This window comes from Pantherophis guttatus, chromosome 18 (genome assembly GCF_059756535.1).
Source record: "Pantherophis guttatus breed Tessera chromosome 18, ASM5975653v1, whole genome shotgun sequence".
Classification (NCBI taxonomy): domain Eukaryota; kingdom Metazoa; phylum Chordata; class Lepidosauria; order Squamata; family Colubridae; genus Pantherophis; species Pantherophis guttatus.
The window spans coordinates 2437880-2454149 of record NC_142080.1 but is presented as its reverse complement, the minus strand read 5'-3'; the positions used below and the strand labels follow the sequence as shown (position 1 = coordinate 2454149).

At 49.1% G+C, this 16270-nt stretch overlaps 2 protein-coding genes across 3 annotated transcripts in view; one reads left to right on the top strand and one right to left on the bottom strand.

Moving 5' to 3' along the window:
- NUP210L (nucleoporin 210 like) overlaps positions 1 to 11990 on the top strand; it is a 31855-nt gene extending 19865 nt beyond the window's left edge. For both annotated transcript variants that reach the window (XM_060681993.2, XM_087881334.1), the window contains 17 exons: positions 640 to 702; positions 894 to 1073; positions 1833 to 1913; positions 2068 to 2199; positions 2755 to 2913; positions 4410 to 4501; positions 5100 to 5274; positions 5380 to 5555; positions 6023 to 6243; positions 6768 to 6904; positions 7056 to 7179; positions 8566 to 8712; positions 9132 to 9379; positions 10048 to 10255; positions 10363 to 10467; positions 10948 to 11019; positions 11319 to 11990. In XM_060681993.2, the coding sequence (XP_060537976.2) occupies positions 640 to 702; positions 894 to 1073; positions 1833 to 1913; positions 2068 to 2199; positions 2755 to 2913; positions 4410 to 4501; positions 5100 to 5274; positions 5380 to 5555; positions 6023 to 6243; positions 6768 to 6904; positions 7056 to 7179; positions 8566 to 8712; positions 9132 to 9379; positions 10048 to 10255; positions 10363 to 10467; positions 10948 to 11019; positions 11319 to 11407 (2409 nt within the window). In that variant the 3' untranslated portion in view covers positions 11408 to 11990. The remainder of the gene's footprint in view (positions 1 to 639; positions 703 to 893; positions 1074 to 1832; positions 1914 to 2067; positions 2200 to 2754; positions 2914 to 4409; positions 4502 to 5099; positions 5275 to 5379; positions 5556 to 6022; positions 6244 to 6767; positions 6905 to 7055; positions 7180 to 8565; positions 8713 to 9131; positions 9380 to 10047; positions 10256 to 10362; positions 10468 to 10947; positions 11020 to 11318) is intronic.
- On the bottom strand, positions 11682 to 14711 carry RPS27 (ribosomal protein S27). The gene is made up of 4 exons (XM_034406097.3): positions 14612 to 14711; positions 14256 to 14364; positions 12794 to 12904; positions 11682 to 11941 (listed from the first exon to the last, which is right to left on the bottom strand). The coding sequence occupies exons 1-4, from the start codon at positions 14615 to 14617 to the stop codon at positions 11913 to 11915; spliced, it is 255 nt and encodes an 84-aa protein (XP_034261988.1). The 5' UTR covers positions 14618 to 14711; the 3' UTR covers positions 11682 to 11912.
- Positions 14712 to 16270: the final 1559 nt, after the last annotated feature.

Sequence of the window (16270 nt, the reverse complement as noted above, 5' to 3'; positions counted from 1 at the left end):
AGATGTGTCAAATTAGAAGATTTGCAAATGAAGATCGTTATAAATTTAAAGATTTGCAAATTAAAGCAGATGAAAATCATTATAAATTTAAAGACCTGCAAATTAAAACAAATGAAAATCTTTATAAATTTGAAAGGTTTGCCAGTTAATTCTTTTTTTATATCAATTTAAAGATTTGCGAATCAAAAAAGATTTGCAACTGAAAACCTTTATACATTTAAAGATTTACAAATTAAAAAAAGGTTTGCAGGTTCAAAATCTTCCTCAGTGAAGAGGGTTGTAAAATTAAAAGATTTGTATTTTTTTTTTTTAAATGGAGAACCACAAATTATTGTAGCTTGTTCCTTGGTCCGTTGGGTAAAAGTCAGATGTTGCCACATGCTTATTTATTTATTTATTTATTTATTTATTTATTTATTTATTTATTTTATTGTTTAAACTTCTATACCGCCCTTCTCCCGAAGGACTCGGCAGTGTACAGCCATATTAAAACAAACATATACTCACAAAATTTAAAAACAATTTAAAATAAATATATAAATTTGGCCCTTAAGTGAAAAGCTACAAACACCCAACATTTATCTTTTTATTTCTTTCCCTCTCCCAAGACTAACTTGATGCTGTTTTGTGTTTTGCCAGATCTTCCCTCCTTTCAGGCTGTTCCCCGAAAAAACGACCCTCATCCCCCACAACATGGTGCAGGTAAGTCCAGGATCCCAAGCAGACAATACTGGTTTATGGGTCGCGGCCTCTCTTCGAAGGTGTGTTGTCACCCCCAGATGAAGTCAGCTCACTGGAGTGGAAAAATAGGGTTGAGTTTTGGGAGGTGTTTAAAGCAGACTCCCTGTGCAACGGTCTTCCTGACCCCCGATATGTTTTGCCTCCAACCGCAGGTGATGTCGGAAGGGGGACCCCAGCCTCAATCCCTGATCCACTTTTCGATCAGCAACCGAACCGTGGCCGAGGTGAACGGGCTGGGACAGATTACCGCCAAGGCAGTGGGCACTGCCTTTATCCTGGGCACCATTCGGGCTGTCAACGAAGACACGGGAAAAGTCATTGTCTTCTCCCAGGTACGTTTCCAGTAAATGCTTCCTGTCAGGTTTCGAGGTCGTCTCAAATAAATTGCATTTCAAACGAAGTCTTTGAAGAAAACTCCCATTTATTAAGCACGACATTCTGAATCCGACTCCATTGCAGCCAACACTGACTTCCAGACCCAAAACCCTCCCTTTCCGTTCCCCACTCCCCTGCACTCATTGGCCATCTTCCAAGTCACTCTACCCCTTATCTACTGCTCCAGCTCAAAGGAATTTTCCCCCTTCCATCCCATCTCCTAGGGGATATTATCTCCAGGGAAAATAAGTAGGTGAAAAGTCAAACGTCCCTTTCCAGACGCCTCCGCTTCTTCTTCTTATGTCAGCACTAGAGTAAATGCAGCTTGAAGTGCTGACACTTCCTTCACCTGGGACCCCTTGATTTTATCCCTTCCGTGCCTCTCCCTTCCGGCCATTGGAATATTTGCATTCAGTTTTGGTTGCCACGATGTAAAAAAGATGTGGAGACTCTAGAAAGAGTGCAGAGAAGAGCAACAAAGAGGATTAGGGGACTGGAGGCTAAAACATATGAAGAACTGTTGCAGGACCCGGGTATCTCTAGTTTGATGAAAAGACGGACTAGGGGAGACATGATAGCAGTCTTCCAATATCTCAGGGGCTGCCCCCTGCGGTCGTAAATCAAGGACTAGCTATGGACGGAGGCTGGAGGAGGGACTGACCTCCGCCAGTCGTCTTTAGAGGAAGGGACTCAAAACCATCTTCCTCCCCCCCCAGGATCAGGTCGAGCTGGAAGTGGTTGAGCTGCGGATGATTCGAATCCACGCCCCGGCCACTCGACTCGTCACCGGCACCCAGGTGGGTTCAGCAAGCCTCAGGCCCCGTCTGTGAAAATCTGCGGGTCACTAATGGAAGATGTCTCCTCTTCCCACCCCCCCACTTTGGGTTGGTTGGACTAGAAGACCTCCAAGTTCCCTCTCGACTCGGTTATTCTGTTCTCGCTTCTTTCCAGATGCCTGTGTACGTTGTGGGGCTGACCAGCACCCTGACTCCCTTCTCCTTCGGGAACTCTCGTCCCCCCCTCACCTTCCACTGGGCAGTGAGCAAACGAGACATCCTGGATCTTCTTCCCAGACACTCGGAGGTGGGAAAGACCCCCTCCCCTCCTTTCAAACTCTCTGATCTTAGTTAACCCCCCACCCACCCCCCAAAAAACCCCCCTCTCGTGCAGTGTTTCTCAACCTGGGTATCTTTAAGATGAGCGGACTTCAGCTAGCTGGGGAATTCTAGGGGTTCAGAATATAAATATATTGATATTTATTGAAATTTAAATAGATTTATTCCACGCACGACGACACTGTCAATCCCTGACATAACGTTATTGTTTAGTGACCGTTCCCATGTTACAACGGCAATGAAAAAAATGTGAGACGTGACTGTTTTTCGCACTTGTGACCGTTGCAGCATACCCCGCAGTCACGCGATCCAAATTGAGACGCTTGGCCACGGAGTCGTACATACGACAGTCGTAGCGTCCCCAGGGGGGGGTGCGAATCACTTAACCGCTGTTGTAAGACGGGGCAAAATCCCCGTCTCAAGAAACGTCACCCGTAGCAACAGAAATTGCGGTCGTAAGTCGAGGACTACTCCCTGCAATTTACCGCCCACCTCCTCACCCTCGAGGGACTTTTCCCACCAGATTTCCTTGGCCCTTCCTCCGGAGAGCAATTTTGCCATGGTGGTCCAGACCAGAGCCGCAGGCAGGACCAGCATCAGGGTGGCGGTGCAGACTTCGGACGCCAAAGCCGGACAGTTCGAAGGAAACGTCACCGAACTCTTGGATGAGGTGCAGATCCTGGTAAGGAATCGTGAGAACGGCTGACCGGCATTTCTTCACTTGAGCTTGGTCTGCCTTCCTCAGCCTTGGCTGTTCCCGAAGGAACTGTTCTGACCCAGCCCTTAGCAGAAGCAAGAAACAAGACTCCTGGTCACGAAAAAACCCCACTTTATTTACCTCTTGTGAATTAATGGCACTCACCTACCGAAAAGTCCAGGCAAGAGTCCTTCAAGGAGTTAACTGCAGCAACAGACCTTATCAGTTCCTTGCGATAATTGCAAGCTCCCAGCCAAAAGATTTCAAATTGAGTTCTGGCACGGCAGTCTTTGTGGCACTGTTAAGGAATTCGCAGAGTAACCCTTGAGTAGCAAGGGTGTGCACATGAAAGCGATTGAGAGTAGTTACGATTAAACACAGCCGACACACAGATACACTGAGTTGTGTTTACTTTCAGGAAATAGTAAGGCACAGTCCAATAAACAGTCCTGGTCATACACATATAAAGCAGGAGATAGCAAAACGACAGTCCAGGGATAATCCAATAACAAAGTCTTCTTACCAGTCGTCATAGTTATTCACAATAAACAGTTCTTCTGGATTTGCAAACAGTAGCATACAGAGATATCAGAGAGCAAGAACAGCAAAGAGAAACAAACCATGTTTCTAGCTCCCTCTTAAGGAGAAGGTTAGCTACAGAGCTAACCAATCAGGACACAGTATGATGCAAAAAAGCAGTCTTAAAGCTATATTGAGGGTTTATATATTGCCAACCCAACAAGTTAAGTAATAATCATTTCCTAACAAGCACAAAACGCAATGAAGCAAAATCTTCAGAAATACGAACGGTTGTCTCCTACGACAGCCACTCCCCTTTCCTTCTATTTATTACCCAGCCAGGGAGGGGCCATTCAGCGCCCACGTGTGCTTTGCTTTCTGAGTCGACTCCTTGTCCTCCGTCGCTCCCCTCTCCTAACTGCTCTGTTCATACGTGCATCTGGAACCGGCCCCAGCTGTTCTTCCTCCTCCTCGCTCATCTCAGCCTCCAAAGGCAGCTGCCTCTCCAGTGGCTGGGAAATGTCGGATGGCCCCACCTCCATCTCTGCGTCCCATGCAGAGCATCCATCAGAGCCTTCCCCAGATTCCAGAACTGGCCCACGTTCCTCCCCAACCTCTTCATTGCCCGAGTCTGCCGCCAGCTCCACTGGAAGCTGGCGGGCCACAACAGGATCCTACAGCTGGAAGAGACCTTGCAAGGTCATCTACTCCAACCCCTGCCCCCCACCCTAGGCTGCAGCTTGGTCTTCCTTCCTCAGCCTTGGCTGTTCCCCAAGGAATCCCAGGGCTGGAAGGGACCTTGGAAGTCATCTAGTCCAACCCTCTGCCCATGGCAGGAGTCCTGATACCATCCCGAGGAAACCTTTTCTTGAAAACCTGCAGCCTTGAATGTTGAAATTGGAGGCACGGTCCCCTCCAGAGTGGAAGTTCCTTTATCTATCTCTCTCTCTCCCCCCTTACAGGTCTTCGACAAACTTCAGCTCTTCTCTCCGGAGTGTCCCGTGGAGCAGATCCTGATGTCCATGAATTCGCAGCTCAAGTTACTTACAAACAGGTACCAGGGACGGTTCTCAGACCGTTGGAGAGCCCCTGTGTCAGAGTGTTTACAGAGTGACTATTATTTTGATACCACCCAGGAGCAAAAAACAGGACACACAGGTTTTGTCTTTACAAACAGTGGTTTATATACGAGACTTTTATATACAGACATCCACGTGGTAGGCACATACCAGGCAAGCAATCAATCTTCACCTCTACACGGAGAACTACAATGCAGATGGAACACCACGAGGAGAGTGATACACGAGGAGAGAGAGAGAGAGAGAGAGAGAGACGCCCTCTCATGGCCTCCCTTATATAGACAGTTTCTTAAAGTGGCAGTAACCCTGCTGACTCATCCTGGTCCACAGCCTTACAGTGGCCGGTCAGCTTTAAATCATCATTACCCTCATTACCATCATTATTCCAGCCAAACGGTTGTCCAACCTCGTGTTGAAAAACTCCAGCGTTAGAGCCCCCACAACTTCCTCCCTTCCTTACCCAAACGGGAGCTGTGTACCCTAGTATAGAGTGAGCAGGGGGTTGGACTAGATGACCTCCAAGGTCCCTTCCAGCTCTGTTACGGTTACTTCTCTCTCCCTTCCTGTCTTTAGGGACGGGGCCGCCTTCGTCAGCACCCAGATCCTGCAGTGCTTCCCGAATTCCTCGGTCATCGAAGAGGACGGGCACGGCCTCCTGAAGGCCGGAGCCGTCACGGGGACGGCGGTCCTGGAGGTGACCTCTCTGGAGCTCTTCGGCGTCAACCAGACGGTCATCACGGGTGTGCGGGTAAGGGGTGGAGGTTGGGTGCCTACGGAAGAGGCCTGCCTCGTCCCACGGGGGAACCTCTCCAACCCCACTTGGAGTTGAGAATATACCCCATTTTCTACCCAGGTGGCCCCAGTCTCTTACCTGCAGTTCAGCAGCACCCCAAAACTCTACACGGCCACCCGGGCGCCTCTGCTGGCGTTTCCCTTGGGCATGGCTCTGACTCTCACCGTTCGGTTCTTCGACAGCGCCGGGGTCAGGTTTCACGCACAGAACAACCAGCTGCACCTGGCCTTGAACAGGTATGTGTCTGTCCCCCCGTCCCCACCGTGGGAGAGGTGGGTTCAAGGGGATGCTTTATGGACACCTCTGGAAAGCAGCTGGAGAGGGGTGTTGAGTCGATTTGCGACAGTTGGTTTAGTGACTGAAGTTAAACGGCACCCAAAAAAAAAATTGGCTTAGAACCGTTTTTCACACTTAACGACCGCTGCTCCATCCCCGTGGTCACATAAGCAAAATTCGGATGCTGGGTGATGGGCTCGTATTTATGACGATCGCAGCATCCCGATCCTCTTTCTGACAATGGGGAAGGCAGATTCACTTAACAACCATATGACTGACTTAACAATGCACCACTGGGGAAAGAAAGTTTGTAAGACGGGTCAAAATTCACTCAAGGTATGTCACGGAAATGTTGGGCTCCCTTGCGGGTCGTAAGCCGAGGATTACCTACCCGTGGTTCGTGTCTCACCACCTGCTTCATTTTTAGGGATGACCTCTTGCTGATCCGGCCCAGCAACCAGAATTACACCTACACAGCTCAAGCCGTGAACCGAGGCGTGACCCTGGTGGGAGTTTGGGACGAGAGACACCCGGGCATGGCCGACTACATTTCTGTCCCCGTGGAACACGCCATCGGGCCCCATCTCTCCGCCCCCCTGGCCGTGGGAGACGTGGTCTGCTTCAGCACACCCCTGGTTAACCAGGAAGGTCAGTGAAACAGCCGGGGGGGTCTCTCCGGGAGGGGGGTGGGTTGTGTTGCCTTTTGTGGGGGAGAGAAGTGGACGTCTGCGAGGATTCTTCTCACCTGCCAAGGGCAGACCCTCTGCCTCCCTACTCCCAGTTACACTGCAGAGGCAGTCCTTGGAGTGGTGCAGTGGCCTAGAGGTGGAGCTCTGGCCTCACCATCAGGAGGCTGTGAGTTCGATCCTAGGTAGAGGTTGATATTTTTCTCTCTGGGCACGTTGAGAATATATCTGCTGAACAAAACTCCGCTCTGGCAACAGGAAGGGTATCCGGCCATTAAAACACTCTGCTAGTTCAGGAAGGAAGGCAGGAGAGTAGATGGTTTGAAGGGAAGGAAGAAAGGAAGACGAGTAGATAAATAGATGGATTGAAGGGAAGGAAGGAAGGAAGGAAGGAAGGAAGGTAGATAAATAGATGGATCAAAGGGAAGGGAGGGAGGAAAGAAAGAAAAAGAAAGAAAGAAAGAAAGCCTTCTCTTCTCTTTTTAGGAGAGCCTGGCACCTGGCAGATCAGCCCCAGCGACGTGCTTGAGATGGACGTAGTGAGTGGAGCGACGTTCGCGAAGCACCCGGGAAAAGCCACCGTCTTCCACGAAATCCCAGGAATCGTCAAAACGTACCGAGAGGTAGAAGTGTCGTCTGTGTGTTTGCGACGTCATTTTAATGCGATCTCATTTTGTTTCCGAGTTCGGAAACAGCTTCTGGAGAACAAGTTTATTATTATTATTATTATTTTTTAACATTTCTTCACAGCCTTCTCTCATCTGCCTTTCCCAGGTCGTCGTTCACAGCCCGTTGAGACTCAGCCTTCAGCTCGGGCCCAAAAACTTCCTCACCAACGCCGCCAACGCCTCCGAATTCCGGGTTTTCATCTCCACAAGCGGCCCGACCACTCTTCAGGGTAGAAGACAAAGCGAAATGTGATAGTGGAGGAGATGGAGTGGCTAGGGGTGACCCCTGAAAGGGAAAAAAAAAAAAACCGAGCCCAGTCCGACTGTGTCCTCAGGGCGGGACGAGCCATCCTGTTTCTCTTTAAAGAGATTATAAAATATACTTAAAGGGGCTTTGATTCTCCTGGTTTTGCATAGCCATGTTAGAGGGGCACACAGAAATATTTCTTTCAAGAGCAAAGAATTCCCCTCCCCACTTTCATCCCCAACAAAGACACACTCCTGGAAAGACCCAAACCAAACATGAAGAAATTGGGGATTCCTCTTGTGTCTGCGTTTCTAATTTTATAAATTCTTTGGGCCGAAGGAAAATACTGTTAAGGAGAAGTTTCCTGACACAGCGGGAACAATGAAATCGGTGGAACGACTTGCCACCAGAAGTTGTGGCTGCTCCATCAGGGGTGTGTGTGTGTTAAGAATAGACTGGGAAGCCACTTGTCTAAAATGGTATAGGCAGGGTCTCCTGCTTAAGCAGGGGGCTGGACTAGAAAACCTCCAAGGTCCCTTCTAACTCTATTCTGATTGATCGATTGCAATGATGATGAATTGGCAGAGAGAGAGAGAGAGATGATATAGATAGATAGATAGATTGATTCATGGATGATGGATTCATGGATGGATTCATGGATGATAGATTGATTGATTGATAGATTCATGGATGATGGATTCATGGATGGATTCATGGATGATAGATTGATTGATTGATAGATTCATGGATGATGGATGGATGCATAGATTGATTCATGGATGAGAGATAGATTGATTGATTCATGGATGATGGATAGATTCATTGATGATTGATTGATTGATTCATGGATGATAGATTGATTCATGGATGATGGATGGATAGATTGATTGATTCATGGATGATGGATTCATGGATGAGAGATTGAGAGATTCATGGATGATGGATAGATTCATCAATGATAGATTCATTGGTTGATTCATGGATGATGGATGGATACATAGATTGATTCATGGATGAGAGATAGATAGATTGATTGATTCATGGATGATGGATAGATTGATTCATGGATGAGAGATAGATAGATTGATTGATTCATGGATGATGGATAGATTGATTCATGGATGAGAGATAGATTGATTGATTCATGGATGATGGATAGATTGATTCATGGATGATGGATGGATAGATAGATAGATAGATAGATAGATAGATTCATCGATGATAGATTGATTCATGGATATAGATTGATTGATTGATTGATTCATGGATGATAGATGGATGGATGGATTGATTGATAGTTTCATGGATGAGAGATAGATAGATAGATCCCAAATTGCACACTCTGAATATAAACTGTGTCTTGTTTTAGGTCCTTGTAGTTCTGAGCAAATTCGGGCCATTACGGACCTTTCTCCAGAATCCCAGCTGATTTGCCAACTGAATTTCAACCCCAGCATCCTGGATATTCCAGCCAGCAAAATATTTCACATCCGGCCGGCCTTTTACCCAGATAAAGGTGGGCCGAAAGACAACCGGTGGCATCTTTGCTTCCCAGGTGGGGAGTTGGGAGCTTCCACACCTGGCCAACTTCAGCTCCAGTAACCAGGGACAGGGAGGGGAGCTTTTGAAGTCATAGGTGGGCCTCCATCTTTTTCAGAGAATAGTTAAATGCCTTGTAAAGCACGAGAACCATTTCTCCTATATTGTAGGGTAACTTCCTTTCCTTTCTCAAGCTTAAGAAAGTCGTAATTTGTCTTTTTGGAGCTTACGAAAGTTTTAAATTTTGGCCCTCAGCTGCCCACTTCCTAATTCAGAGGCGCACACCTGTTAAACTCCCATTCCCGAGTGGCTTTCTTTCCGAATTGCACCTGGAATCCAGGCGCTCCGAAGGCAGGTTTTAAAGAGTCTCTTTCTTTCTTTCTGGCTCCCCTCAAGGGCTCTACGCTTGCTTGGTAACCGTGAAAGCCCACCCTGAGGAGGATCTGCTGGCCCTCAGCACAACCGAGGGCTTCGTGGACGTGTCCGCCGCTCTCCGCAGCGAGCAAACGCGGGAAACCCAGCGGGTCACGGTTCCCTTCTTCCCCGCCTTCTTCCTCAACCAGAGCGAAATTGTCCTGAGCAGCTCGCAGATGACCAGTGAAATCTTGGTGTTGGGGGCCAGGAGAGTGACGGAAGCCATCGAGGTCAGTTGACAAGTGATTCCCCCCAATGGATGTCCCCTCTTGAGGATGGGGATGGGTCTCAGCGGAAGAGCCTCCGATGGTCCTTCGGGGGGGGGGGGTTCCAGATGGATCTGCACCTCCAGGATCCAGATAGACCAGGAGCACATGAGACAGGTGTGAGTCTGTAGGTCCAAAGGTGCGACCAGGTAGAGGGGAGGTCCCGACGCAAACTGAGACGCGGGAATCTTAGAATAGAATAGAATTCTTTATTGGCCAAGGGTGATGGGACAGACGAGGAATTTGTCTTTGGTGCATATGCTCTCAGTGTACATAAAAGACAAGATACATTGGTCAAGAATCATAAGGTATCTCCAGATTTGCTGCCCTGGGGGATTCTGGGAGCCGAAGCCCGCTCTTCTTAAAAGTAGATAAGGTTGAGGAAACCCTGCGCTAAAATTTGTCACCTTCTGAGGTCCACGAAGGATAAGACCTGAAGGTTTAGAACAGGGGTCCTCAAACGTGGCAGCTTTTAAGACTTGTGGACTTCCAACTCTCAAGAATTCTCCCCTGGTTTAGAACTTAGCTCCTGGTGGGCACCCATTTTTGGTGGACTTCTCCTCTTTAAAGGCTGTTATTTTCTGGAACTTTCCCCCCCGCCATCCCCAATGTTTTTCTCCCGCCCTGCCAAGGCCCATCCCAGTTCTCCGGTGGTACAAGTGGATCCCCCCCTCCTCCTCCCGGACATGCCTGGACTTGTCCTCTTCCCCATCCGCGTGGTCAACCTCACCTCCCTCCACCGGAGGGCAGCACCCGTCTTCGTCAACGTCTCCTGCGGCCTCACCGGCCAGAGGGCCGCCGTCCTGGTGCGGCCGGAGCAGGAGCAACATCCCAGCTTTGGTGAGCTCGGAGGAGAACATGGTTAAAGGGGTGTGTGTGCCTGGCTTGATTCTTGGGGGGGTGGGGGGCCTAGAACGCCACCCAACCGCCTTTGTCCACATGCCTAGATCTGTGCGCCGAGGCCAGCCTCGTCCGGCAGCTGGTGGGGTCCTACCAGGTCCTCCTCTTCACCATCTTCGCCGTCCTGGCGTCCACCATGGTCATCTTTCTCAGTAAGTCCCAGCACATTTGAGCCCTAATAAAAAACACAAACTCTCAAAGTTCCCCCTAAGCCACTCGATTCAAAGTCTACCCCCGTTTTGAAGAATTGCAGAGCCGGAAGGGACCCCGGGAGGCCTTCTAGTCCAACCCACTGCGCAAGCAGGAAACCCTAAAGTTTCAGACAATCCGTTCTTTTCTTTTAAAACCTGCCGTGTTGGCACTAATTTGGCAGTTCTCAAAACCCAGAATTCACGTTGCCCAAGTGAGACATTTGTTAAAAGTCAGTTTTGTTCTTTTGCGACCTTCCTTGGGCCACGGTTGTTCGGTGAAGCCCTGCAAGTTGTTCCGTTGGGTCACAGACGGTCGTTAAGCGAGTCCTCTGCTTTGCTTGGCGGAAGGTCACCAAAAAAGGAGATCACGTGACCCTTACAACAAACGGTTGTAAGTCAAGCCTGGAACCAACCAGCATTCTCCTCCTCTTCTCCCCGCAGTTTACAATGCCTTCCTGAACAGAGTTCAGACAGTCCCAGTTGTCTACATCCCGTCAGCCTCAACCCAGGATGGTGAGTTTCCACAACCAGTCTTTTGGGGTGGGGGGAGGAAAGGGGGGGTCAAGAATAATCATCCCAGTTCACCTTTTGGGAATTTTTGAAAGCCAGGCAAGGCAGCCGGGATCCTCAATGTTTGAGTTTTCAGCCTTTCTAAAACTTTTACGAAGTTTTTTAAACAGCGGAGGGGAGGCATGTAGAGTGCTTGCCAGTTCCCTTTATGCAGAAGAGGAAGAATAGGGGGTGGGGTTTTTTTGGGGGAAGGGGTCGTTTCTCAAGCCCTCTCACCCACCCACCCACCCTTTTCTATCTAGGCTACCTCTATCCTCCGCCGAGTGCCCAGCACCATCCTTCCAGCCTAAGGAACAGGACTCAGGCCTGGCTCTGGAGCGTGCGAAGATGACTTCTAGAAGAACGTGGGCAAGAGTAAAAAAAAAAAAAAAACTCGTGGACTTTTTGTTGTGTGTGTGACCCAGTGTCGTCCTTAAAGGGGAAGTCCACGCCACTCGCCGGGCTTCCTCCTTGAATTCACTCCGTGGTGTATGCAACATCTATCCCGCGAGCTGTTAAAACCTCCCCTTTTAAACCAGATTCCCAAAGGGCCAAATCGAATCCCGCAGGGAGCTGAATTCAGAACAACCTGTGGCAGGCGCAAACAACACTTGACCCACAAAAAATTTGTCTTTATATCCAAAGTTTATTGAATGAAATGGGTAAGGTTACAAGGACAGTGCCAGAGTCACGAGGGAAGGATTGTCCTCCCTTATCCAATAGCCACCGTTGGCAGCAACTCAAACGCCCTCAAAAATAACTCTATTACTTCCATCGGTGCCCCAGAGAAACTCAGGGTCGCAACCGGCAACTGTTCCCGTAGTTCCCAAACCCATCCCGTGCCAAGTGTCCACTGTTTAATGTTGCTTTCGCCGGAAAGAGCACCCTGCAAGAAAAAAAATAAATGCAAAAAGTGAGCTATTATTGATCAGGAAGCTGGCTGCATTTAACCAGTATTATCTTGGTTTGTTTTTCTTGGGGGGTGGGGGGGCAGCCATTTTTGATCTATCCCATATGACCTCATCCATAAAAACAGCCTGCTGAGTCAGATTCACAGTGGGACAAAACTTAAAGCTTTCAAACATCTCTGCATTTAATGTTGTTAATATACACTGCCGTTCCTCTTCTCCTCCATCCCTAAATAGCAATATCACTTAAAATACTTATATACCGCTTTACAGCCCTCTCTAAGCGGTTTACAGAGAGAGCCTCTTGCCCCCAACAATCTGGGTCCTCGTTTGACCCACCTCGGAAGGCAGGAAGGTTGAATCAAATTTGAGCCTGGTGGGATTTGAACTGCCCAACTGCAGGCAAAAAGCAGAAGTAGCCTGCAGTACTGGGACTCTTAACCACCGCGCCACCGAGATTGAAAGATCATTATCTTTTTAACAACCCCATAATCCCTTCTTGCGGGCGACTGAATGGAGCTAGCAGTGTTTTCATGGCCGGATGCCCTTCCTGTCCCCAGAGCGGAGTTTTGCTCAGCAGATATATATTCTCAGTGTGCCCAGCGAGAGAAATATCTGCCTCTATACCTAGGATTGAACTCACAGCCTCCTGATTGCGAGCCCAGAACTCTACACCTAAAGATTGAAAGACGACACTCTTAAAAAAAAACTTAACAGGTCCCCACAACAAACCCATCTCGGAGGCTGGCTTCAATTGTGTGTATGTGTGTGTGCGTTTCCTGTTATATCTGACACCGAAGGACACGAGAGGGGGGGGGATTCCCGCTTACCTTCTGTCAACCTCGCCTTTCCACCAGTGGGCTGGCACAGCACAGTCGAGCAGCCGACGCACAACACAACTGTCTGGGCGTGACTGAAAACCGTGGTGATTTTGTAGCAACCTGCAGCAGGGAAGGCAAAGCAAATATTTGGTTGTGTTAAAAAACTTTTTTTTTTTTTTTTTTTGCTGTCCTCTCTGGTTTTGCAAGGTTTCCCCTCTAGCAACACCCTCCTTACTACACACCATCTTTAAACACAAAATAGGTCTGAACTACTCCGGGGTCCTCCTGCAACGAGCAAGAGGCCACGTCAAGAATAATAAGAACAATTTAGGCTTGTCTACCTCTCCGGATAGCATGTGGGTCAATTCAGCCCTGCTAAACCCGGTTACCATGTGCAACCCCAGGAAGCAGGGAGATGGGGTCAGTCTGGATGTATCCCTCTTGATGCAACGGCTGTTGCAAAGAACCTGCTGCTGCTGCTGCAGCCGTTTCTCCAGCAACAGGAACACGTTTTACGGTTTTGCTGCAGCTCATCAGCTCTTAAGGTGGTTTATTTATTGTGGATTTTGCTCCATTACTGGAGACAAGATTGGAGAAGCATCTGTCCAGGATGGCATATAGGGGGGCCGGATTAGATGCCTGCCAAGCCTGTTATTCTGTCCTTTTTCTGAGCAGAGGGATGGACTGGGTGACCTCAGGGGGGGGTCCCTTCCCACCCGGTTTATTCTAAGCGGAGGGCGGACTAGATAATCTCCGAGGCCTCTTCCAAACTCTCTAATTCTGTCTTCTGAGCAGGGTGCTTGGCTGGATGACAAACCCCCCCCCCTTACAACTCTCATTATTCTGTCTTCTGAGCAGTGGGGACAGACTAGATGACCCTCAAGGTCCCTCCCAACTTTTCCATGTTGTCTTCTGAGCGGGGCGGCCTCGGCTGGATGATCTCCGAGGCCCCTTCCAACTCTTGTGTTATCCTGTCTTCTGAGCAGGGGGGGCTCGACTAGATGACGTCCAAGACCCCCTTGGCAACTCTGCTCTTCTGAGCAGGGGGGGGGGGCTCGGCCATATGACCTCCAAGAGGCTCCCCCCCCTTTCCAACTCTTTTAATTATTCCGTCTTCTGAGCCGGGGGGGCAGACTAGATGACCCTCTAGGCCCCTCCAAACTCTCCTTATTGTCCTCTGGGCAAGGGGGGAGGGCAGACTAGATGATCTCTGAGAGTCCCCCCTTTCTGGTGCAGGGGTGGGCAAATGTGGCCCCTTTTAACCACCTGTGGACTTCAACTCCCAGAATTCCTGCGACAGCCAAGCTGCCGCAGGAATTCTGGGAGTTGAAGTCCACAGGTGGTTAAAAGGGGCCATATTTGCCCACCCGTTCTGGTGGGTGTTTTTTTTTTGTGCGCATGCGTGCAGAGACATGGGGCCTGGCTGGATGACCTCGGGAGGCCCCCCTCCTCCTCCCCCCCGTTGTCTCACCCGGGCACTTGACGTCCATGAAGTAGGAGTTGGGGCTCTGCACCAGGCGCTTCTTCTTGTGCTTCCGCTTCTCCTCCTCGGGGGAGGGGTGCAGGAGGTCCTTCGCGAGCTACGGGGGGAGAGAGAGACCAAAAAAAAAAAAAAAAGTGAGAGGGATGAAACACCCCCCCTCCCCTCAAACAACCGCCACTTTCCCCGCCGCCATCTTGATCCTGGACGGCGTGGCCAACCCAGCGTGGCCCCCTCGTGGAAGGCCCGGAAAAGCCCTCGAGGAGCCCCCGAAGGAACCACCCCAGGCCGAAGGGAGGAAGGAGACCAGCCCGGTCGGGGAAGGCCGCGGCCGGAGAGAGACGCACCGGCATGTTCGCGTGGAGGCAGCTGCGGACGAAAAGGAGGCCGGCCGGAAGGAGAGAACGCTATATCCGCTATGGGGTTTCCCGCACGGGCGGAAGTCCGAGGAGCGGGTGGGGGGGGGAGGGGGGCGGGGTCTAAAGAGAGCCATCTTGGGGAGGTCGAAGAAGAAAAAAGGGGCAGAGGGAGGGCGCCATCTTGGGAAGGGCATCCTCTTTTCGCCCCCCCCACTTTGGGCGCCATTTTGAGACGAAGGATAAAGGCTCACCCCCCCCCCCCGTTCTTGTCCTCCTCACAGCCCTGCAGGGTAGGCTGGGCTGAGGAAGAGATTTATTTATTTTGCTCCTTCCCCCAACACACACACACACACACACACACACACACACACTTATATATACGGACACACAATGTCCCATTATCTTACTAAGCTCTTCCCTTTCTCTATAGGCTTACCAAGGTGCTAGTCCTCATGGAAGAGGTTTATTCTTCTAGTGCTCCCCCAACACAGAGACACATATACACACACAGAACGTACACACAGACACATACACAATGTCCTATTGTCTTATTCAGCTCTTCCCTTGTTCTAAAGGCTTACTAAGGCTCTAGTCCTCATGGAAGAGGTTTATTATTCTTGTGTTCCCCAACACACACAAACACACACACATAGAACGTACACAACACATACACACAATGTCCTACTGTTTTACTCAGCTCTTCCCTTTATAGGCTTACCAAGGCTCTAGTCCTCATGGAAGAGGTTTATTCTTCTAGTGCTCCCCCAACACAGAGACACATATACACACACAGAATGTACACAATACACAGATACACAATGTCCTATTGTCTTATTCAGCTCTTCCCTTGCTCTCAAAGCTTACTAAGGCTCTAGTCCTCATGTAAGAGGTTTATGATTCTTGTGTCCCCCAACACACACACAAACACACACACACACACACGCACAAACACACAGAACGTACACAACACATACACACAATGTCCTACTGTTTTACTCAGCTCTTCCCTTTATAGGCTTACCAAGGCTCTAGTCCTCATGGAAGAGGTTTATTCTTCTAGTGCTCCCCCAACACAGAGACACATATACACACACAGAACGTACACAACACGCACATATACTACGTCCCATTGTCTTACTCAGCTCTTCCTTTGTTCTAAAGGCTTACTAAGGCTCTAGTCCTCATGGAAGAGGTTTATTCTTCTAGTGCTCCCCCAACACAGAGACACATATACACACACAGAACGTACACAACACGCACATATACAACGTCCCATTGTCTTACTCAGCTCTTCCTTTGTTCCTAAAGGCTTACTAAGGCTCTAGTCCTCATGGAAGAGGTTTATTCTTCTCGTGTTCCCCCAACACACACACACACTTGTCAAGAAATGCATGACTTATTTTTAACCACCGGTGTTCGTTGAACATTATGTACAAAATGCCAAATATTTGCATATTTTCCATGGACATTTTTTATTATTATTATTATTATTAATTTATCCAGACTATAAAATAGAGAAGAGAATGAAAACGATGGGAAACTGGGGAGAAGAAAAATGGAAAAAGAGAAGACTGTAGGGGAAAAGGAAGGGAAAAAAAAGAAAACAAACAAAAAAAAAGCATCGCCTTCTAACTCTTTTCAGCCCAG

Excerpts from the sequence above, each read along its gene's own strand:
- RPS27 (XM_034406097.3), bottom strand. Across the intron at positions 12,905-14,255 it reads CATGGACGTCAAGTGCCCGG|GTTGCTACAAAATCACCACG; the intron begins GTGAGACAACGG and ends TCCCTGCTGCAG. Across the intron at positions 11,942-12,793 it reads AAAGGCGAGGTTGACAGAAG|GGTGCTCTTTCCGGCGAAAG; the intron begins GTAAGCGGGAAT and ends TTTTTCTTGCAG.